The sequence below is a fragment of the Barbus barbus genome (genome assembly GCF_936440315.1).
Source record: "Barbus barbus genome assembly, chromosome: 16".
Taxonomy (NCBI): Eukaryota; Metazoa; Chordata; class Actinopteri; order Cypriniformes; family Cyprinidae; genus Barbus; species Barbus barbus.
In genome coordinates this window covers 20676231-20699191 of record NC_136744.1, presented here as the reverse complement: position 1 = coordinate 20699191, position 22961 = coordinate 20676231, and the positions used below count along the sequence as shown (strand labels likewise).

Sequence of the window (22961 nt, the reverse complement as noted above, 5' to 3'; positions counted from 1 at the left end):
GGACCGAGGAGAACTGGTCTAAAGTTCACTTCAGTGATGAAAGCAAGTTTAATTTATCTGGGTCTGATTGGAAACATTATGTTCGGTGTCAAACTGGGGAAAGAAAGACTGAACCCAAAGTGTGCAAAGAAGTCAGTTAAAGGTGGAGGAGGGGGATGTCTTCTGCAGCAGAATTTGGGCAGAGAGAATACAAATGTTTATCAGAACCCCCTGTGGCAACATGCGGTTCCTTCCCTTTGTTCATGACCCAATCAGCCTGCAATTTTCATGCAGGACATTGCCCCGTGCCGTCACACAGCAAAATGGGTAAAGCAGTTATTTGAAGCTGAAAACATTGAAATAATGAAACGGGTAGCCCTGATCTAAACCCAACTGAAAGTGAGTGGACCAAGATCACACATCAGCACAGTGTGAGAAACTAGCGATGTCCTGCGGCCACAGATGTGCTGAAGTCATTCAACGCAAGGGTCTCTACACTTCCTAATTTTTGACTGCTGTAACCTTCAGAAATTTTAGTTGTAATCGTTCTTCATGCTAATGGTTACTGTTCTCAGTGGTGTAGGGTTTTTATTTAAATGCCTTGGTTATTTTGTAAAACACTGTTCTACTAGCATGGTATAACCACAATTAAAATTATTTCAAATTTTGAACCATGAAGATTACATTATTTCTAAGTCTTCATAAATTGTTCTCTAATTTTGATCTCCACTGTACATAAAGCAGCTGGTGGACACCACATACTGACTGCTACTAATTATTATATATATAATAGTTTCTTTGATGTGGTCATCATTCAATCTAATGAATCAAAGGTGAGTCACAGTCTGTCTCCAGTACATTTGTTTATTGCAAAACATTTTTACTGAAACAGAAAAACATGACAAAATCAAACTACCCTTCCCTAAGAGGATACTGGTACTGGTGGTAAATTCAGATCTGAAAGGGTGTACAAAATGCATTCATACATGATTTTTCAAAGGTATGTTTAAATAGTTATGAAAATGACTAAAATAACTTACTTCAAATTCTCTATTTAAAAAAGATCACCGTTTCAACCTAACCAAAACTGTAGGATTAAATTAGCCATTAGAAGCAGTCCTACTATACAAAAACAAACATACACACATAGAAATACGATAAAAACCAGTTCTGGTCCAAAAGTGCAAACATGTTTCAAATTAAAGGAAAATCAATCAGTCACCTCAGCTTGCAAAAATATGTTACGCACATTTGCTTTTAGATCACTTTTTGTGTCCCAGAGTCCCAGAGCATGATCAGGGTTACCCACTAATCCCATACCAGCTGACAAAAATTTAAAATATTAATGTTTCTGCTAGATTAGTCCTCAAACACAGAATCCAGATCCCAGCTCTTTTTTTAGCCAAAGCAAAATTAGTGGTAGTAGGTATAATAAAATAAATCTCACTCATGTGCTTATAGCAGCACTTCACCAGTGAGGTGACAATTTTTTGACCAAGACAACAGTAACCTTCAAATTAAATCTTTAGTCTGGTGCTCAGTCTCTGCAAACCCTTCAGTGTCGTTCTTTTAGACTTTGGAATGCAAAGTGGTTGGTTTGTCAAAGTCCTCGATGAATATCTTGTGCTTTAAAGCCGCAGCTCGGTGTCCTCTTTTGGTTCTGGAATCTTCGGGAAGGCGATGTGTGCACCTTCACGTGTCTGACCGAGAGCAGATGCAATGACATCAACGGCTAGGCTAGTTGTGACCTCCACAGCTTCAGATGTCGCTCCTAGTGTGGGGTTCACTTCAACCACATCCATCACAGAGAGTAAACCTGTGTAGTATGAAACAAAACATTAGCATCAAAGGATTTATTTGATTTCAAAGTCATGCGTTATGTGAATGGTACATCTGTACCTGTGTTATGGATCTCCTCTGTTACGTAGATGCCCTCTCTATAGGTCAGTCCTCCATTAACAGGAGTTCCAGTAGCGGGTGCCAGGGACGGGTCAAATGCATCAATGTCAAAGCTGAGATGGATTGGCCTTTGTTTCCTGATATAAAAACAAATAACAATGACAAGTTACATAAGTTGTTTGATTGTGATGTAGTGTACACAGATTAAGTGCTACATTGTATTTAAAGGTGACATTAAACATGCAAGTCAGGTTAAATAAGGCCACTTGTGAGCTCTCCAGAAAACTACTCTGCCCCCATTTACAGAGTTCAATAGCACACAGGAGGACTACATGGAGAATAAACAGCAAAATGCAATTTGCTGCTGGTTGTTTACAGAAGCACCACTACTAGTTAAATAAGCGTGTATGTTTTTCGCAATATCACTATACCTTGCCAAGAGGTGATCCAAAGTGACCTCCATTACCCTCTGAATGCCCATTCTGTCAATATCCCGCATGGAGAAATATTGGATTCCCAGGGTCTTCAGGATTATACTAAGAGAGCAATAAAATCATATTGGTTAGTAAAATAAAAGTAGTTATACCGTTTTCTCTTTACAAATGCAGCACACACACAGTTCATCCACTATAGTGGATTCACCACTGAATTGTGTCCGATTTAGTCACAGTCTCATGTTGACCATTATAAACATTTGATTTTGTGCCCTCTTGGTGGTTACAGGTAATGTCACTTGTATAAATAGCCTATAGATTGTCACAATTGGTGATTTAGTAGCATAGGCATTAGGGAACAGGCAACAAGTGTCAAATCCTGTATGATAGAACAGTGTGCTTACTGCTCGCCTGGATCCACATCTCTGAGGCCGATGTAGACCAGATCTCTGGCAGACAGGAAAGGCTTCATCCAGGAAAATCCAGGAACTTCTGGCATCTGCAGGTAAGAAAGCAGAAGATAACAGATTTAGACGTTCTAAATGGTTTTCTAACTACGCAAGTGGAAAATTCATGTACAACTGTTACCTCCTTTGAGAAAGGAATCATGTCACAGATTCTATGATATCAACATTTAACTGTTGACGTAATTTTGTGCACGAATGCTAATCACCTTGTTCTGAAGGTCCTTGAGTAAGAATGCTACAGATTGGCCGTGGAGGTTTCCAGAAGGTGACGTCAGAGGGGTGTTGATATCTGCGTGAGCGTCCACCCATATCAGACACAGGTCAGGGCACTGCTGAGCGTGACCTTCTACTGAACCAATCGCCAAGCTGCAGGCAAGAAAGCATTACAAATGTTCATGTTTGATGATTTTGGCCTTTAATCGAACAAATTCAACAGTTTTAGATTACATTTAATTTTTTCATTTGTCAGACCAGTTTTGATTGGAAAATTTTGGGATTAAGCTAGCAGGAAATACAAACACCTTCTTGAGTCTAAAAGGCAAACCTTGACCTTTCAGAAACAAAGTGATAAAGCTGGTCTCAGTTTAGCCAGAGCGCTACAACATTCATTTGCACTTGTGCCAAAAAGACATAAATGGAAAGACTAGTGGAATAAGTAACTAATTATAAGCACTCATAACTATATACCGAGATAAATGGCTTTGTAGATAAGTGTATTTTTAGCCCAAGATTTTACATAAAAAAAAAAAACTTTAATACTTTAAATAAAGAAAAAAAAAAAAATGGTGTACCTATGGTCTCCACCCAGCATGATGCAGGTGTGTCCCGCCCCCACCGCACCACTCACAGCTCCCGACAGCAGCTGATTGGCACGTCCAACTGTGCGTGGGTATGGCACGTGCATGAAGTGCTCATCTTTTTCCAGATGCTTGAAGGTCAGGTCTCCAAAATCATGCACAGCGTAATCTACAACAAGACGGGACATATAAATAATCTAATGACAAGTCAAGGTTTTCTTCACGTGACCATTACAATAAACATTGGTGTTAAAGCTTCCATACTTTCAGCCTACTCTGACCAAGATCATGCTTCTTTATAAGACTGTTTGATTGACAGGTCAAAGTTCTGTCACTGAATCTCAGCATGAATCTGACCATGTAGTATCATATAGAAATGTAGGTAGGAAGGTAGGTGGACACTGATGAAGGTCTAAACAGCTGATGGGGCCCAGGATGACAGAACCAGACCAGCCACAGTGACTTCGTGACAGTGTTGAATTACTCATCAGATTTTAAATGACCAATGATGGACTAGTATACCATCAAGTGGCCTCTTAACAGGAATAGACGTGAATACCGTGGCCCAGTTAAAGTTTAAATAAGTGTTTTTAAAATACTAGATGTTTTTTGATTGAATACAAGAGGGAATTAAGGAGTTGACCATGCTAGAAGCATGAGGGATGGTCATCATAAATTAGGACAGAGGTAAGGGTTAAGTTTGTATTGACTTAACTGCATTTGAAGACTCGGGTTCATGTGCAGTTTTGCTTAACCGATTTTTGGGGGGATTTTGAGAGCGAGGATATTAAATTACAGCTCTTTTTTTGTGTAATTAATATAACACCTTGCCATATGCAAGACATTTACAACCAACAGTAGGTAAAGATAGCAAGACATCTATATCTGATGCATTGGATAAGGTAAGATCTGACATAGTTTAGTCAAGAATGCTTGCCATATAAGGTGCTATGGTTATTTTCACAACTCCAAACATGTGATGCCAAGTGCCTGCTAAAGTGATGTTAAATTAAATCATTGCATCATTAGGTTGTGTGTGTGTGTGTATGTATGTATGTATGTATATTTTTTATATATATATATATATATATATATATATATATACTGATATCAAGGTTTTTTCCTCAAGCAATCCAACGTCCTAAAGTGTCCCAAAAACAATCCCAATAAAATGTCAAAGAGAAATAAGTCTGTAGAAGAGCTTATGAGACAATAAATAAATATAACAGCTAAGGTGAAACGGGGTCTCTCTCTTCGAGGCTATGTCATTTGTTCATAACCGCCGACGGAAAAAATTTCAGGCTTAAGATAGCAGGAACTATCGTATTACATGGGGAACATGAAGTTACGTAAAGCAAGCCTGCGCTGGGCAGGGTGTTTATGTGATTAACAGCTGACTGCCTGCAGGCGAGACAGGCGAAGTGACGCGCGCATTCCTACCAGGAGCTCTGCAATGTCATGACTCTGAAGCATTTGGCTTTAAAGACGAATTACGCCGCCTTTTCTGTTATTAAATTATTTAATAATTACTATTTGTAATAGCAGTAGCTGTTAGGCATGTTAAAAGTAATACCCTGGTAGCAAGTCGATACTAAAATTAAAGAGATGTAACGAGATCACTCTCTCTACAGTAACGTTACCAGTACTGGTGAATGCGCGCGCAGTGACGGTAACGTGGTGCATGCTCGCGTGCTTTTTTATAATTTTTTTTTTTTTTTAAATTACGAGTCTTTAGCTCGGACATATACACTTCAAAATTAAGTCAAAATGCTCATCTTTTTCGAGTATCAATACAAACACGGTAGGTTATATATAATAATAACAATATTATTAAGGAAAAACTACAGTAGTCGTTTATGGAATAGAATATTTCGCATACCTTTAATGCATGAATGTTTATAACAAAGAAATAAGCACTGTTTTGTGTTCTGCTTCTTGTATTTTGTTTAACTACTCTTAAGTGCTTGCCTTAAACATTTAAAAAATAGTATTAGTTTTTGCTTAAGTATATCGAAAATGTCAAAATTCGTGAAATTCTAGTGGTACTGCTGTCGTGTAGACGGAGGAAGTTTTCCCTTCAACCTCATTATTTCCAGGGAGAATAAAATAACGCATAACACGTTCATTGTTTATTTAGTTCATAAGGAATAATTAAGTATGGAAACTTGTAATTAAAAACCACGGATGTTCTCCAGTCATTTTAAGCCAGTCGTCCCAGGGCTAACATTACATATCTGCCCCTCTCTTTCTCTTCTCATTGCTGTACCTCTGTAATAAATCCCTTTTGTTAAGGGTCATTCACAGAACGCAAAATGACTTAAAACTTAAGCTCCACAGACACATTATTAACATCTGAAAGCCGCGTTTTTACTCAGAAAAAGACTATGTTAAAGCAGCGCAGTGAAATACAAAGGCGCTTTCTGAGCGAATGGGCCAATAAATCGTTCCTGAATTTGAATAGATGTGTTTTGTGCTTTCAAGTTCCCCACTAAAGTCTATTGTGAATGAGGAAAGCCTATTGTTATGTGCAGCTGAATGAATGTGTGGCGGGACTGCAGTGACTCACGTAGGCCCACATACAGAAAACCTACCCCTCCCTTTCTCTCTCACTGCGGCCAGACAACATCCAAAAACTTCTTCACTGACCGATACTCTTTCACTTACAGTATTCCAGTCATAAAATAATACAGCCTAATTATTATTGCTACATAAAACAGATTGTGTTGGGAGCGTTGAATGACGTAACAGTTAATCTTTTTCTGATCCGCCACCAAATTTATTTAAAGACATAGTTCACCCTAAAAACGAACATTGTTACGCTCAGTTAAAGTTTAATATATGTAACTTTCAATGCATCGAAAAAACGATGCAATAACGTGATTAAGTGGTCAGTCCCCATCCTTTGGAGGGTAACTTAACTTATGATGACAGAATTTAATATTTGGATGAATTATCCCTTTGAGTTCCGATCCATATCTATCTAGATTGAGAAATACATAGTAACACTGATGATGTATTTACCCAGATTTGAAAGTCTTTCCACCAAACCCGCATCCCGGATGGCTTTGGGTCCATGCTCCACCCCTCTCCTTTTCTGAGTGAAAATCGTTAAAATATCGTCACATCACTATGTTATACATCAGTGAGTTCTAATTAAATAAATCTATATTTCTTACCTGTCCTTTGGAAAACGGAGCTCCCAAAATAGCAACAGATTGCGATCGGCTCTGCTGGCAGGAACTCAACGAGGATCTCAATAACCTAGACAGTGGTCCTCTCAAGGCCATGCTGACTTGAAATGCTGACTCTGAAATCAAATACAAAAACTGAAACGAATAGTCTGTCGCCCGATGTGGCTTTTCCTCTTCTGGCTCAAGACTGGCTGTTGAATCTCAAAGAACTGCCACGACGTTTTTCTTTAAGTCTGCCACTTAATTCATATTCATGAGTTGGTGAACAGCGGAAGGTAGAGCTCAAAGCCACACGTTTTGGGTGAAATCTCAAAACCGCCAACCAAAATCTAACAATCCTCCAGCATCCAATTGTTTTAGACCATAGACTGTAAAAAAGAAAGAAGCTTCGTCCGCTCAGTGAGACGCGAACCACGTTTTTCTATTCATAGAGCGGGCAACCCTGCGTCACACCCGATGACACACCTCCCTTCCAGCCAATCAGAAGCTCCGCCTTCCAGCCAATCAGAAGCTCAGCCTTCCAGCCAATCAGAAGCTCCGTCTGCGTGGGTTTGTTTCGACGAGCGTGGCTTTGGGCGAATGAGTGGCGTGAGAGATGCTTTTTTTGTGGTGTTGGAAATTTCCATCTCTGCACTGCCGACTGCATGTTTTTTTTGGCTTGTCTAATGTCTCGTCAACAAATTCCCATTTTACAGATACAGTGGGTCAAAACAGATCCAGTGTCCATGACTGAATATTTATGTTCTATAGAAATGTCTGGAATACCAGTATGACTTTGGCCTAATTTCAGAGGTTGGCTTCTAAACATAACTACATATTTATAGATAATTATTTGAGATTTAATGACTGATCAGTTTAGTTTAGCTAATCACCCATCTGTAATAGAGTACACATATGGAGAGAGAGTAAATATTGGCTCCATCTGGTGGTAGATTTTTTTAAAGATTTTTTTTAACATGGTTTCGCTGCTGTCATAATCATTGTAGCGTTACATGGCCATATTTTGCATGTCATGTTGAATTTGTGTTTATGTCAGACTGCCTTGGTAATGCTTTATTTTGGCGATATTATTGCGCTTTAAAATAGTTTACTATTTCTGCAAAAAGAAAAAGTCAGCTGGACGTATGGTGGTGCTGTAGCATTAATGTGACGTTGTGTGCTGTATATCAAAGCATTTCCGGGATATTTTCTCGTTGGGCGGAGTGTTTTTATTATTTTTCCCAAAGCACAAAAGCGTCATTCCTCTAGGGGGAGCTTGCTGGCTCAAAAAGCAGAATACTCAATTCGATCACATTCAAATCTCAGGATGTTTTTATTATACTGAGCATTAATTTAAACGATTTTTGTATCTGACACTGAAAAAAACGCCATCCGCTTCATCTATCATAAAAGTGAATAAATCATAAACATGTGATTGGTCCTTCCTGATTTGCGATGAGAAAAGTATCAGGTACCACGTGGCAAAGGCCGTCAACCTGTTGCTTCAGAAGCGTTCTTGACAATATTTTCAACCCGGACTATCACACTTACAACTTTTAATAATCGATAAAGAGAAATTTCTCAGCGAACACTCGAGAAAGCATGAGAAATATAATTGTTAACCCTCCATCCATACTAGATCACTAAGCCCCGCCCATCTTTACACACAAAGATTTCATGCTGAAATGCCATTCTTGTCGCTGACGATATTTTGGGTATTTTCTATGGATGCTCTTTATTATCAGAGGAACGCATGACCAAATCAAAAGAGAAACATTAAATATTTTACTGAACGTGGCTTTATATATCCATTTCTCTGTCGGATAGGAGGTCTTCTTATTTTTAGCGGCGTTGATACTAAAACTGAATTGGGTGAGTCTTAATCAATAATATAGTAAATACAGAGGAAACATCTTTATTTTCCAGCCAGCCTCCTACCTGTTAGTTCAACTAGGGTATAGTGAATTGTAGAGATTTGTTGTGGATGCAATGGATGTTGATTCGTATGATTCATATTAAACCCAGGGTTAAATCACAGTTAAGATGACTTTGTTCTCTCAATCTCTCTGACAGATCGGAGTATCAGCAGACATGTCCTTCCCTCATCTAAACCAGATAGCCCAGTTGCCCCCTGGCATTTCCCCCTCACAGTTTGCTGGGTTTCCCACCACTGTTCCTACAGGTATGTCATGAAGATAAGATATATATATATATATATATATATATACATATTCATATATATTGACATTGAAGTTTTTAATGTTTGTTTATTTTTATTTTTCCTCAGCAAGTCCAATAATCCCAGTCCCTGTGGGAATGATGACTCCCTCTCCAGCGGTATGTAAAGAAACTGCTTTGGTTTCCTTCATTTGTTTTGAATATTAACCCAGTTACCAGCCTAAGAATAATTTCCTGGAATATTTCCAAGAAAATCAAGTTTTACAATGTGCCATATATGTATACAATTTAAGGTATGCCATACACAGATCCTAAATACAGAGACCATACCAGATCTTCTGGTGCTTTACCCCTGATCATTTAAAATAATAAGCATTCAAGCCTGTGTTATGCATCCAAATTCAGATGCATGGAACTGTCAGAGAGGTTGTGTTTATTAAACTCTGTGCAGTTGTACTTTACTGTTTGTTCCTGAAATATGCTGCAGGTTTTGGTACAAACTGCAGTGCCAGTGGTTCAGAAGCTGACTAAGGACTCCATTGGCACACGTAACAAGGACTCGGAGGAAGGTATGGGTAACAACACAGGACCGACCACCACAGTGTTTGTGGGAAACATCTCAGAAAAGGCCTCTGACATGTTGGTGCGACAGTTGTTGGCGGTGAGTGTTTGGAAGTTATTCTACAAGTTTTATCTGCGCAGTAATATTAAATCTCAGACACATCACCTGTATAGAATTAGTTCACTCCAGAAATAAAATTCTGTCATCTTTTACTCACTCTTATGTTATAGAGCACATCAAATTTGGTAAACGGAAGTTCAAACTTACTTACTTGACACATGAGAACCAATGAGGTTTGTTGCTGATTGATGTGCTCTATGTATGTGCGCTGACCAAAAATATCCTCATTTTTTGTTTTGAAGATAAATGAAAGTCCATGTGAGTTTTGAGCAATATGATGGTGAGTAAATAAGGACAGAATTTAAATGTTCCTTTTAAGTTGAGTAATGCATTCATCATTTGACCTGATGTTCATGGGAATGTCTGTGTTATGTAGCAGTTAGCTCAGAATGTTTTCATTGTCAGCTTGTCACAAGATACTTTTTCTTCTCTTCTGCAGAAATGTGGTTTAGTCCTCAGCTGGAAAAGAGTCCAGGGGGCTTCTGGAAAACTGCAAGGTATAAAGAAATACTATAATAATCACCAATACATAGTGTCCGTCTTTTGTTGTCCACTGTTATTGACAAAGATCTTATTGGTAAGTTCTAGTAATGCAATTTATTAAAGAATTGGTATTTTCAAATACTACATTAGGCCCAGCAGTTTAGATGTTTCTTAAGGATCTCTATCAAGGATTATGCTAGTAATTGTTATCATGGGCTGTCTTAGGCAAACAGGAATATGTTTAAAAAGATCAGACCTTCAGATTTCTAAATTTGTGTCTTCTGTCCACCCTGTCTGACCCAACATTGTGAACTTCATAGATTTTTATGTGTGTTTGTATGTGTAGCTTTTGGTTTCTGTGAGTACAAAGAGCCAGAGTCCACACTGAGAGCCCTCCGACTGCTTCATGAGCTGCAAGTGGGTGATAAGAAGTTACTTGTGAAGGTGGACGCAAAGACGAAAGCTCAGCTGGATACCTGGAAGGCCAGTCAGAGGAGACGAAATGGGGTAAACCAAAAAAATTTATACTTTCATTCAGCTAGGACACATTAATTAAAATAACGAGCTTGAGCTCCAAATCAGCATATTAGAATGATGTCTGAAGGATCATGTGACACTGAAGACTTGAGTAATGGCTGCTGATGTCACAGGAATAAATTATATTTTAAAATATATTAAATCAGAAAAGTTATTTTAAATTGAACTAATATTTCACTGTATTACTGTTTTCATTGTGTTTTTGATTAAATAAATAGTGTTATGCAAAAGATACTTACTCAAAACTGAAGCTGAATGGTATTGTACTCTACATCAATATGAACACATCTTTCATATGATTGCTTCTTACCTGTTTCATTGATTGAAAGAGCTTGTGGGTGCATGCCAATCTCAGAGAATGTCCCAGTTTAAAAGGAGTTTGTAAACCATGATAATTGTCTGTCACATACAAATACATTTTCCCTATACAGGCTCCTCAGACTGGAGAAGTGGCTAAAGATGAAGAGGAGGAAGAGGTTCTGGACGAGGGGACGAAACGGCGTGATCAGATGGTGAAAGGTGCCATAGACAGTCTGATCCGGGAATACTCCAGTGAGCTCTCAGCCTCCTCACAGGATGCAGAAGCCCATCAACGCAAGAAACGTAAAGACCAGAAGGAGGTATTCTTTACTCTCACCGTGGTAACCCTACTGACCTGGGGGAAGTCGTGGCCTAATGGTTAGAGAGTCGGACTCGTAATCGAAAGGTTGCGAGTTCGAGCCCCCGGCCGGCAGGAATTGTAGGTGGGGGGAGGGAATGTCCAGCGCTCTCTCCACCCTCAATACCACGACTGAGGTGCCCTTGAGCAAGGCACCGAACCCCCAATTGCTCCCCGGGCGCTGCAGCATGGCTGCCCACTGCTCCGGGTGTGTGTTCACGGTGTGTGTGTGTGTGTGTGGATTTGTTCACTACTCACTGCTGTGTGTGTGCACTTGGATGGGTTAAACGCAGAGCACCAATTTCGAGTATGGGTCACCATACTTGACAATACGTCACGACTTTACTTTTTACTTTACTTTACCTAGCAGCCCTGTCACAATGACTTAAATGAAATACTGGGACATTTTCCAGAAAGCTTTACTTAAAGAAATACTCACCATTCATCATTTACTCACCCTCATGTAGTTTCAAACCTGTATTACTTATTTGCTTACTTTTTCAAAAGACATCACGGAAGAGTGATATAGCATTGAAGTCAGTAAAGTCATAATTTTATGATGTTTTATTATGGTGTATTTATTCTCCATTTATTGTAATTGTATTGAAAACATCAACTGATACGTAATTAAAAATTCTAATTTTGTGTTCCACAGATGAAAGTCAGTTTTGAACAACATAAAAATGAATAAATGGTGACAGAATTTAGAATTTTTGGTGTAACTGTTACTTTGAAAGAAGTATCTTATTATAGCTTTTAAAGGTAATTTATTAAGATTTAATTGATCATCTCACATGGTCTAATCAGTATGACAATTTTTTTCCCTCAGGATGATATAAATGCTATGGAGCTGGAAGATGACAAGCGAGACCTGATTTCCAGAGAGATTAGCAAATTCAGAGACACACACAAGGTAACACACTACTTTCTTTTTTCTCTCTCTCCTTTTCTTAGCCTAGTCTGTGGACTGAAGACGGCCACATCTAGAGTACTCTAAACTCACAGTATTATAACTGAGAATACACCTCACTAGAGTAAATTCACACAAATAAATCTGTAGTAATTTGAGATATCCTGCCCATTTTAAACAAGCTGCATGAGGCAATTTTTAAATCCAAGAAACAACATTGTTCACGTTTATTATAAAAAATGCCTCTTTTGTTGTGTTATTTCACCTAGCAGCATCCAAGCAAAAGAGCTAACAAAACGAATGCTTAGAAATTTGTCAGATTACAACTTTAGAAACTGTTCTCTAAAAGAATGATTATAGAAAAGAGATCGCTGAAGCCTCTTAGATTGTTTCTCTGAGTGGCAACAATGACAGCAGATGGGCAGGACCAGTTCAGTATAGATTTACCACACAAGAAGTGCATGAACGAACTGTAAACCTCCCTCTAAAGCTAATCTGTTCATTAAACCCCACCATTACGGTAGAGGTCATATGGTGACTAAATCAAGATGAATCTCAGAGCTTTGGAAAAAGTTGCTGGAATAGAGGATGTAAGTATGAGCTTCCTTTTCTATTCTTCATATCCTGGGCGCCCCCTTCTGGAGGATCCACAAAGGTGCAACTGGTTCTGGGTCTCAGAAATGTGGCACTGAGTAGTGTTATAAAGACCCGCTGAAATGTAACATACTCTGATGTATTGACCTCAGGAGACAAACTGTAATCCTGAGTGTGTGCCTTAAGCAGAAGTTGCTCAATAAACCATATTTTTGGAAGGTGTTGTGTGGGCAGAGCTCAGTGAACCTTTGTGAGTCCTCTGTGTAAAAGCGTGGTTTTGGTGAGAGATGCAGTACTGAATAACCACTGCAGTATTTTTCACTGCAGTCTGAGGGGGGCGCCCTTTCACAGCACGCACCAAGCTGAAGATTCCTCAGGTAAGAAGTTATTTTTCTTTCTTGTCCCATTCTCTCTTTCTCTCTGATTCTGTAAAAATCTCCAAAATCTGTAGATTTATTTTCTTCTGTTTTTTCTGTTGTTACATTATATTTGATACAATAATACAGTACAACTCTGATATGTTATCCGAATAGAATTTTCCCTTATCTGTGTATTTAAGACTGTCGTCATATGAGTAATCAAATTTTCCTTGATCTACTTGATTGTATGATGGAAACAGACTGATCAAAAAGGTCTCTAATCATTTAACAATGTAATGCCATCTTATTAAGACATCTTATTAAGATTAAAACTTAATTGAACCTGACTGCAAACCTAAAAAGGGATTTGCAAACTTTAAGGGACAGAAGTAAAAATAGCCCTAAGGGTTCACTGCAAGGGTAGACTAATGGACAGACTAATATAAATGTGTAAGTGGAAAAAATGAATAAAAAAAGGTATTATCTATACCCCCCCTCAAAATAAGAAATCTATAAAATTATAAAATAAAAGCTACTGTCTCAACCAGTTTTCATTGCTTATTGAGAGGTAAGTTCACTAAAAATATACTTTGCATATTAATTTTTTGGCTCACTAAATTTTAGCATCAGTCCAACATCTTTTCAATCCCACTTTTTTTGTGCACATTTTTTGGTCATGCTCCTCATTTCTCTCTGTTTTTTCTTTTCCTCTCTTTTGTCAGTGTTCACCATTCGGAGCAGAGAGTTCTTATACTCTACCTATTTGAAACTTGTTTTTTTCTGTAACCTCTGTCTCTGCATGGTCAGCGTCTATATTTATATTTGTTTGTATTTGTTGGGTGACTGAGGCCAGAGGGACAACAGAAGACAACACTTGGGTGAGATTCCACCTCTCTGATTTCATTCATTTTGCCAAAGTGAATGTATTTGGATGATACAGTGTATTACGGATCTCTGCAAAACCGATTTAAAAATAAATCAGTGATTGGAAATAATGAACATTGTTTTAAAATCTGATGTTGATTTATGAGAGAAATACAGAGTTTGTTTGGAGTAAGGATGTACAAGTTCGATACTAACATAAAGAAGTGTAGGATCAGTCAATTTGTGGGAAACTTTATGTGGGAGAGGAATACTGTGTGTGCATCTGTTTGTGTAAGTGTTGAAATCATGAGATTTTCATCATACTGAGACACTGGCTTCATTATTTAAAACTCTTTCTGTTTCCAGGGTGATTCTGGAACTTTGCCCTTGTTCTATATGTGTGTTCTCACACTTACATGAACTAATATCTCTCTTTCCCCACCGGAACCCTGCAGAAACTAGAGGAGGAGAAGGAGAGAGAACGACAGCAGATTGAGAAAGAGAGGAGAGAAAGAGACAAAGAGAGAGAGCGAGAGAAAGAGCGACGTGATCGGGAGAGAGAGAAGGAGCGGGAGAGAGAGAGACAGAAGGTGAGAGAGAAGGAGCGAGAGAGAGAGCGAGACTGCGAACGAACGAAGGAGAAAGAGCGGGAGAAAGAGAGAAGTCGCGATCGCAGTAAAGACAGAAGCAGATCAAGGTGTGTATGACTGTTGAATCTGTACGAACATCTGTATTTTTTACCTGACCAAAAATTTAGATAATTTTGCATAATAAAGTGCAAGTTTAAGGGGCAGTCGTCGCCTAATGCTTAGAGAGTTGGACTCGTAACCCAAAGGTTGCGGGTTCAAGTCTCAGGTCCAGCAGGAATTGTCGGTGGGGGAGTGAATGTACAGCGCTCTCTCCACCCTCAGTACCACGACTGAGGTGCCCTTGAGCAAGGCACCGAACCCCCAACAACATAAATGGCTGTCCACTGCTCCGGGTGTGTGTTCATGGTGTGTGTGTATTCACTGCTGTATTTGTGTACTTGGATGGGATAAATGCAGAGCACAAATTCCGAGTATGGGTTACCATACTTGGCCAGATGTCAAGTCACTTTCATACTATGACAATGTGCAAGATTTTGTTTATTTATTTTTAAATTATTTCCTGTTTCACTTGAAAATAATTCACATTAAATTATAAATTCGTAGCAAAAACCATTTTATGTTATTTTAAAAGACGTCATGAATCAGAATTAGTTTGTGGCTTTTAGTGCATGTCTGTCCATATCAAAGAAGTTGACTACTTGCTAGTGTATTCCTGAAAGTTCAGCTATATATACACATTTGAAATGCAGAGGCTTCTAGGAAAAACTAATGAAAATAACTTTATTTGTATAGCACCTTTCAAGTAGTGTTTCTCATGTTGCTTCATATGACAATGCGCAGAACACACAAAACTGTAGTTTATAAATAATTAAAAGAAATACGACAATTTTAAAAGTAACAAGTAACTAAAACTTAGAGTGAAAAGAGTGAATAAAACAAAAACAGTCCATCATAAAATATTAATATGATGTGTTTTACATAAAATAAATAAAAAAATTATAAAATATAGAATAAAGGTGTTAAATAAAGCTAATATTTGTAATATTTCATTTAATTAATCTTCTAAAGTAGAATATTTAGACATTTCTGGAACCATGTAAAAGGTTCAGCGAGTATCTTTGTCTCTATATCCTTTGTAAGTGTTGTTTATATTCTGTAAGTAGTGTAATTGCTAGTTTCTAATGTACAGAATAAATGTTGTGTGTGGGCGCGTTGTGTTTTGAAGGGAGCAGAGTCGAGAAGAGAAGAAAAGAGAGCGTGAGGAAGATGAGGAGGAGGCGTATGAACGACGGAAACTGGAGAGGAAGCTACGTGAAAAAGAAGTAGCCTATCAGGAGGTTTGGAATCATAAATGTACCGTTTAGATGATTATAATGGAACATCATGGATTTCCTTGCTCTTTGCACTTTAAAAATTTGATCTACTCTAAATGGTAATGTTAAACTAATGTATGAGGTTTTGGTCCATAAAAGTGCAGAAAGGCTGGTGAGAGAAAATTTGTGCCGTTCCAGAACACTGCTTCTCAAATGCAGGACAAACAGATCTGTGCTTGTTAACCAAACACCGTAAGATAATGTGATGTTTGTCTTTTACAGCGCCTGAAGAACTGGCAGATCAGAGAGAGGAAAAAATCAAGGGATTACAGTAAAGAAACAGAGAGAGAAGAGGAAATACACAGAGAGATGGTAAGAATATATGTATAAAAACTATTCCCTATCAGAGTTTATTTATACACATGATGATAGAGGTAAAAACTTTTTTTTTGCTATGTATTTTTGCAGAAATGGTTAATTTTTTTTTTATTTTCTCTTCAGTTGGATGAACCATAATTTCAAGCAATCATCCATTGTAGCCGAATAGATTTAAACTGTTTAATGCAACAAATAATATGATTATAAATGTCTTTACTGTCACTTTTGATCAATTTAATGCTTTCTTGCTGAATAAAAATATTAATTTCTTAAATATTTCTGCACCCAAACCTTTGAACGGTAGTGTACATATCATCATCATCATCATCATCATCATCATCATCAAAACTTTATTAAGGACACACTCGGTCCAAACAAAGACACAACAATAACAACATACAAATACACACACAAGGACAGAATCCACAATATCACATATTTACATGTGTGCTAAAACGCCAATGATTCCACATATTTGAAAAAAGCCTGACTGAACTTAGTGCCAAGTTCGTCAGTATTAAAATTATACTATTTACAGATTCTGATAACCTACACATATATCTGTACATGCAATTACGCATCACAGCAATGCAGGTTGGCACACCAGCACTGACAAACATTTGGCTTGCACTGCTGCATCGTGGCACCTTAAGCAGCAATCGCATACCATCATTACAAGCTACATTAAGTCTCTGCATGTTGCTCTTTCTGTGATGCTGCCACAAATGGGCAGTATACATAGGGGTACAGTATGCTTTAAAATGTGTAGTCTTCACATATCCTGAGCACATACCAAATTTGCGAATCAACATATTGGCCTGGGCATACAGAGTACAACACTGTGTATACATATCCCTATCATCAGACAAGTCATCAGCTATATAATGCCCTAAGTATTTAGCCTCATTACATACTTTAAGGACACTCCCAGACAGAGAGAAGTCAGGAAATATCAGTTTCATGTCCTCCCTATTCCTAACAATCATAATATTACTCTTTTTGTCATTATATTTAATATCAAAATCTAAACCATATCAAGAGCAAATCCTCAGTGACTGTTGAAGACCAACACTATATGACAAAAGATACAACCAACCATACAACCTGTTCTACAACCATTTAACTGCTTTGATAAATCATCCAAATAAACATTAAATAAAAAAGGAGACAAAATGCTTCCCTGTCTGACTCCATTACATACACTGAATGGGGCAGAAACACAATTACCCCATTTTACATTAATTGATGAGCATAACAAAAATCCAAAATTCTCACTGTAAATTTGGGAACTCCTCTATTGTATAACTTATCTATAAAACACATAACAATTGTAGAATTATGCCCGTTATAAAAATCTAAAATCTCCTTTAGAGCAAAAATACAGGTACATCTAAAAAAATTTGAATATCATGAAAAAGGCCAATATTTTGTCACTCATTTCAGAAAGTGAAACCCATATATTATATAAATTCATTACACATAGAGTGAAATATTTCAAGCCTTTATTTCTTGAAATTTTGATGATTATGGCTTACAGATAATGAAATTAAGGTCAATAAAAAAGGATATTTTAAACAGAAATTTCAGGCTTCTGAAAAGTATGTTCATTTCTATGCACTCAATAATTGGTTGGGCCTCCTTTTGTATGAATTACTACATCAATGCAGCGTGGCATGGAGGCAATCAGCCTGTGGCACTGCTGAGGTGGTATGGAAGCCCAGGTTGCTTTGATAGCGGCATTCAGGTCATCTGCATTGTTGGGTCTGATGTCTCTCATCTTCCTCTTGACAATACCCCATAGATTCTCTGTGGGGTTCAGGTCAGGTGAGTTTGCTGGCCAATCAAGCACAGTAACTCACCCTTACCCTTACCTTGTCATTTACCCTCTTTGTGGAGGATGTCAGTGATTGTCTTCTGGACCACTGGCAAGTCAGCAGTCTTCCCCATTATTGTGGTTTCAAAGAACAAGAGATACCCGGAATTTACCCATTAATTGAAACTCAAATGTAAATATTCTAATATTTTGAGATACAGATTTTTGACTTTCACAAGCTGTAAACTCTTATCATCAAAATTAAAACAAAAAACTTTTGAAATGTTGTACTTTACATGTAATGAATCTAAAATATATAAAAGTTTCATTTTTTGAAATAAGTTACAAGAAAAAATGAACTCTTTCACGATTTTCACGATTTTTTTTTCCATGTATCTGTATATTTTTACTAAAACATTTTTGCCATCTTTTTGTCTGATATTTTTTGTCATATTTTTGAGTCATAGCACAAGGAAGGAAATTAGTCTAATGACACACACTGTAGGAAACTCAATGGCCACAAAATCATCAATACATGTCTTACCCTAATTAGTTCCAAGAGAAAATTATTCAAATAAAACACTTTTTTTTCCTGCAGACTAAAGAAGCCAAACGCCTGAAAGAGTTCCTGGAGGATTATGATGATGACAGAGATGATCCCAAATACTACAGGTACAAACCCAATGAAATGATGCAAATACTTTAATGTCAAGGTAGCTGAATAACAGTAATGCAGTTTTTACTCTCAAATTGATCATTTTACAGTAGGTGACCATAGTCAAACCCATATATTCTGTTGTGTTCAAATACATTATCTCGCCCTGTCTATAATTCTTGTCTTGCTCTCTTTTTGTCTCTCTCAGGGGCAGTGCATTGCAGAAGCGATTGAGAGATAGAGAGAAAGAGCTGGAATTAGATGAGAGGGACAGAAAAAGAGAGAAAGATGAGTTGGAGGAGATCAGACAGAGACTCCTAGCAGAAGGACACCCAGACCCTGATGCTGAACTTCAGAGGGTGCGTATGTGTGTGCATTTTTATGTCTGCATTCGTCGGTGTCTGTGCATCTAACTTTGTTTTTTGCCTTAAAGATAGAGCAGGAGGCCGAGAAACAGCAGCAGGCTCCTGTAAAGCAAGAGCAGAGCGAGGAGGTGCTGCACATTTCCCACGAGGAGCATCAGAGAAAGGAAGGCGGGGAGCAGGAGGCGTTCTCCTCAGACAATAACATCACCGACCGAGAGGAAGACAAAGAGGAGGACGATGATGACCGAGAGGTCAAGCCATGCTTGAAGCCCACACTCAGACCTGTTCCAATGGCGCTCTCTATCTCGTCAGCCAGTGGCAATGCCACGCCCCTCACACCTGGCAGCGAATCACCCCACGCCGTCACGTTGCATGAGAACCCTTCACATGAGGCCCCGCCCACAGAAGAGCTCAGGCCTAAAATAGGCCTCAGTCTCAAACTAGGTCTGTGTTACTTGAACGATTTTTAGCTCTTTCTGTAAGGAATTGACAAAAGCATTGGAGCTGATGTGCAACAAATTCAGATTTAGTGAGACATTTCTTATATAGGACTAGGAATCTAGGAATTACTTTATTACCATGATTGAGCTTGACCCCTAGCCCTTGTTTTAAACATCAAACCGATAGTAGTTACTTCAGCCTGAACAACTCGATTCAGATTTTTTTAAATAGATACTTTCATCCTTAAATTTGGCATAATTCTGTCTGTCTGTCTGTCTGTCTGTTTGTTTGTTTGTTTGTTTGTTTTTATTTAGTCTATTTTTATTTACAATGCCATTAAAAGATTTGGCGTCCTTTTTTTTTTTTTTTTTTTTTTTTTTTTTTTAAGAAATTAATATAGCAAGGATGCATTGCTGATCGAAATTGACAGTAAAAACATTTATAATGTTACAAATGGTTTCAATTTCAAATAAATTCTGTTCTTTTGAACTCACTCTATCAAAAAACCCTGAAAAAAAATCACATTTTAAAATAGAATACAGTTGAAATTGTAAAAATATTTCACAATATTTTTGTTTTTATTCTATTTTTGATCAAATAAATACAGGCTTGGTGAGCATAGGAGACTTTCTTTTAAAAACAAAACAAAAATCTTACTGACTCCAAATTCTGAATGGTTGTGTACATATTCAGTATTCATATTTATTTTTTCATAAAGTCTTTCTTCTCCTGGTTTCAAACTGCTTTTTGTCTCTCAGGTGCTGCAGGCAGTCCTAAATTGCCCCAGGCAGGAAGACGAAAGGCTCTTGCAGCAGTGGACAGCGTCTTTAATAAGTTTGATGAGGAGGAGGCGGAGGAAGCGCCCAAAAAGAGGAAGCTGGTACCTCTCGACTACAGTGAGGATGAAAGGGGAGGCCTTAGCCTAGATGGAGCAGAGGTCACAGGGTCACGGCCTGGTGTAAACACAGAAGAGAAACGAAAACATATTAAGAGTCTGATTGAGAAAATTCCCACAGTCAAACAAGAGCTGTTTAATTATCCGCTGGACTGGAACATGGTGGACACGGTGAGAGAAAAGCTATTAGACAAGCTATTACTGTGACTGCTTTAAATGGCTGTTTATTTGTATATTGTGGCTTGTAATTGCTCATAATAAAAATTGAGCAGTTTATGTAGATGCGTGTGCATGTAATGTATTGACTCTTTTGCCCACACAGACATTGATGGACAGGAGGATCCGCCCCTGGATCAATAAGAAAATCATAGAATACATTGGAGAAGAGGAAGCCACACTAGTTGACTTCGTCTGTTCAAAGGTGTGTGTTTGTGTCTGTATCTTAGTGGGAATATTGTCTGTTTTCCAATCTCTGTATTAATGTGTTTTGTCTTGTTGCAGGTCATGGCTCACAGCACGCCAGAGGGAATTCTGGATGATGTTGCCATGGTAAATAGCACATTTAAAAGTGGTTTGATATTTGCACATACTCCTAATAAATAATATTGGGTGAATCTCACAAAACCTGTCACGTCAGTATCATATCTCATACTTTAATATTTATTTTCATGACAATTAAGCATATTTCTCATTACCAAAGTAGTTTTACAACATTTTTATTTTTTTTTCATTTTGAGCTGAATTATGACCTGGATTTTGTTAATGTTTTTGTTAGATTACTGTGTGGATAATCATGGGTGTGTTTCCTACAGGTACTGGATGAGGAAGCAGAAGTGTTTATAGTGAAAATGTGGAGGCTTCTGATCTATGAAACCGAGGCCAAGAAAATCGGCCTGGTGAAATAACATGAACTGAGAGTGATAGAAACAAGCAGGAGAGAGGATGAAGTGAATCTGACTTCACTCTCCTGCTTTTAGAGACTTTAAATTAAAGTATGGTGGATGAACACCACAGACTGATGCACTTCAACTCTTCCTATATACTCCAGAGGATTAACTGCACAGCTACTGGTGTGAATGAGTGTGTGTGTGTGTGTGTGTGTATAATAGGCATGTGCCAGTTGGTCTGACTGCATTGCCAAAACCGTGTAAAAGTCGAACACTTCTTTCATGCCCAGATTAAATGGGGGAACTAGTTTGGCTGGCTGTTTTCCATTTGACTTGTAGTTTTATTGAATTCATTTCAGTTTCCAATTTTTAGCACAACCAAATTAAATCAGTTTACATTTTTTTTCCTTTCGTTATTTGAGTGAACTCAGTTGGCTTTTACTGTCTACCTGCTTCATTACAGGAAAGTATGATTTTTTTATTTTGTGCTGTATTACTATACAAGCAATGTTTGAATAAGGATTAAATATTTCACTGTAAACAAGCTGAATGAAGCCATACCTGTGGAGATATGGGATTTTCTCCAGGTCTGTCTGGTTTTTCGGCAGTGGTTTTGAATGTGGTGTATTTTGCACATACCAGCCCATCTGAAGGTTTGTTTCCATGGTGATTTATTTGACTTTGAAATATTAAAATGTCTGATTTTCTAAACTAGAACCACTTCTGTTGCTACTTTAATCTTTTTTGCTTTTATAATTCTCAGATTGAAATCATTGCTGACCACAGGAGTCACCGAAAACAAGTAACATTATACAATGTATTTTTATGACTTGATGGTTAATGCTTAACAAATCAGTGCTTCAATGAATTGGGGAGACTAGGGCAAGTTGTCATAGGGTAGCTAGATTGAGTCGAAGCTTCAGATACTAAAAAGTACTTTTTCTCTAAATATTCATAAATGTCATGTTTGTTTTATACAATTTACAATTAATTAATGTATTTTTTTGCCCAGCAGAAACTGTACATTTTCTTTTTAATCTTGCAGTTCCGTTAATTGTTTTGTCCTTCATATTTTTTAGTTTAAATATGCCTAAAAGACATGAAACAGCAGCTATATAATAGCAGTTTCCCACTGTGACAAATGAATATTCAGCTTGTCAGTACAAGTTCCCTAGATAATGATGGAAATGTTCAGTTGTCAGTCAACTGTTTAAAAAACCTATTAAAAGCACATCTTTCTTTGTTGTCTATATTGCAATTCTAGTGAAATTTCTAAGGGTGGCGCAATTACTCAGGGATGCCAGTGAGCGCCTGTCCCCGAAAGACTGAGAACTAAATGTTGAGTGACTAATGCTTATTCAGAAACGTTATATTCAGTGTTTTTATTTAGCACATATGCTCTTCCTGTGAAAAAGGCCTGTGATGTATGAATCAACTTGGACTTTATGGGAATATCAAGTATCTTGTGGGCTGTGCAAGTAACAGGTGAGTGAACAACTGTCTTTTCACAACCATATGATTTATGTACGTTACTGGTGTAATAAACTGTTTGACTCGGAGCTTCACAACAATTGCCTGTGAAAAGAGAAAAACGATTTTACATCTATATATTT

The 22961-nt window shown here is 37.7% G+C and overlaps 2 protein-coding genes across 2 annotated transcripts; one reads left to right on the top strand and one right to left on the bottom strand.

The window, feature by feature from the left end:
* Positions 1 to 824: 824 nt before the first annotated feature.
* On the bottom strand, positions 825 to 7245 carry LOC306882421 (arginase, non-hepatic 1-like). Its single transcript, XM_079437023.1, has 8 exons — positions 6753 to 7245; positions 6598 to 6670; positions 3571 to 3745; positions 2986 to 3145; positions 2717 to 2811; positions 2310 to 2414; positions 1879 to 2015; positions 825 to 1795 (listed from the first exon to the last, which is right to left on the bottom strand). Exons 1-8 carry the CDS (start codon positions 6861 to 6863, stop codon positions 1608 to 1610), a joined length of 1044 nt encoding a protein of 347 aa, XP_079293149.1. The 5' UTR covers positions 6864 to 7245; the 3' UTR covers positions 825 to 1607.
* Positions 7246 to 8445: 1200 nt separating this feature from the next.
* LOC306882295 (RNA-binding protein 25-like) lies at positions 8446 to 22063 on the top strand. The gene is made up of 18 exons (XM_079436830.1): positions 8446 to 8618; positions 8820 to 8928; positions 9034 to 9083; positions 9412 to 9585; positions 10046 to 10103; positions 10436 to 10596; positions 11058 to 11246; positions 12114 to 12197; positions 14467 to 14708; positions 15827 to 15938; positions 16197 to 16286; positions 18704 to 18777; positions 18969 to 19119; positions 19194 to 19569; positions 20325 to 20632; positions 20784 to 20882; positions 20963 to 21010; positions 21274 to 22063. Exons 2-18 carry the CDS (start codon positions 8838 to 8840, stop codon positions 21364 to 21366), a joined length of 2400 nt encoding a protein of 799 aa, XP_079292956.1. The 5' UTR covers positions 8446 to 8618; positions 8820 to 8837; the 3' UTR covers positions 21367 to 22063.
* The last annotated feature ends 898 nt before the right edge of the window (positions 22064 to 22961 follow it).

Bases quoted from the DNA above. Each gene is read 5' to 3' on its own strand.
- LOC306882421 (XM_079437023.1), bottom strand. From the start codon at position 6,863: ATGGCCTTGAGAGGACCACTGTCTAGGTTATTGAGATCCTCGTTGAGT. The intron at 6,671-6,752 runs GTAAGAAATATA...ATTTTCACTCAG, and splicing joins CTCCGTTTTCCAAAGGACAG to AAAAGGAGAGGGGTGGAGCA. The intron at 3,146-3,570 runs GTACACCATTTT...TCTTGCCTGCAG, and splicing joins ATGCTGGGTGGAGACCATAG to CTTGGCGATTGGTTCAGTAG.
- LOC306882295 (XM_079436830.1), top strand. From the start codon at position 8,838: ATGTCCTTCCCTCATCTAAACCAGATAGCCCAGTTGCCCCCTGGCATT. The intron at 10,597-11,057 runs GTAAACCAAAAA...TTCCCTATACAG, and splicing joins GTCAGAGGAGACGAAATGGG to GCTCCTCAGACTGGAGAAGT. The intron at 12,198-14,466 runs GTAACACACTAC...GGAACCCTGCAG, and splicing joins AATTCAGAGACACACACAAG to AAACTAGAGGAGGAGAAGGA.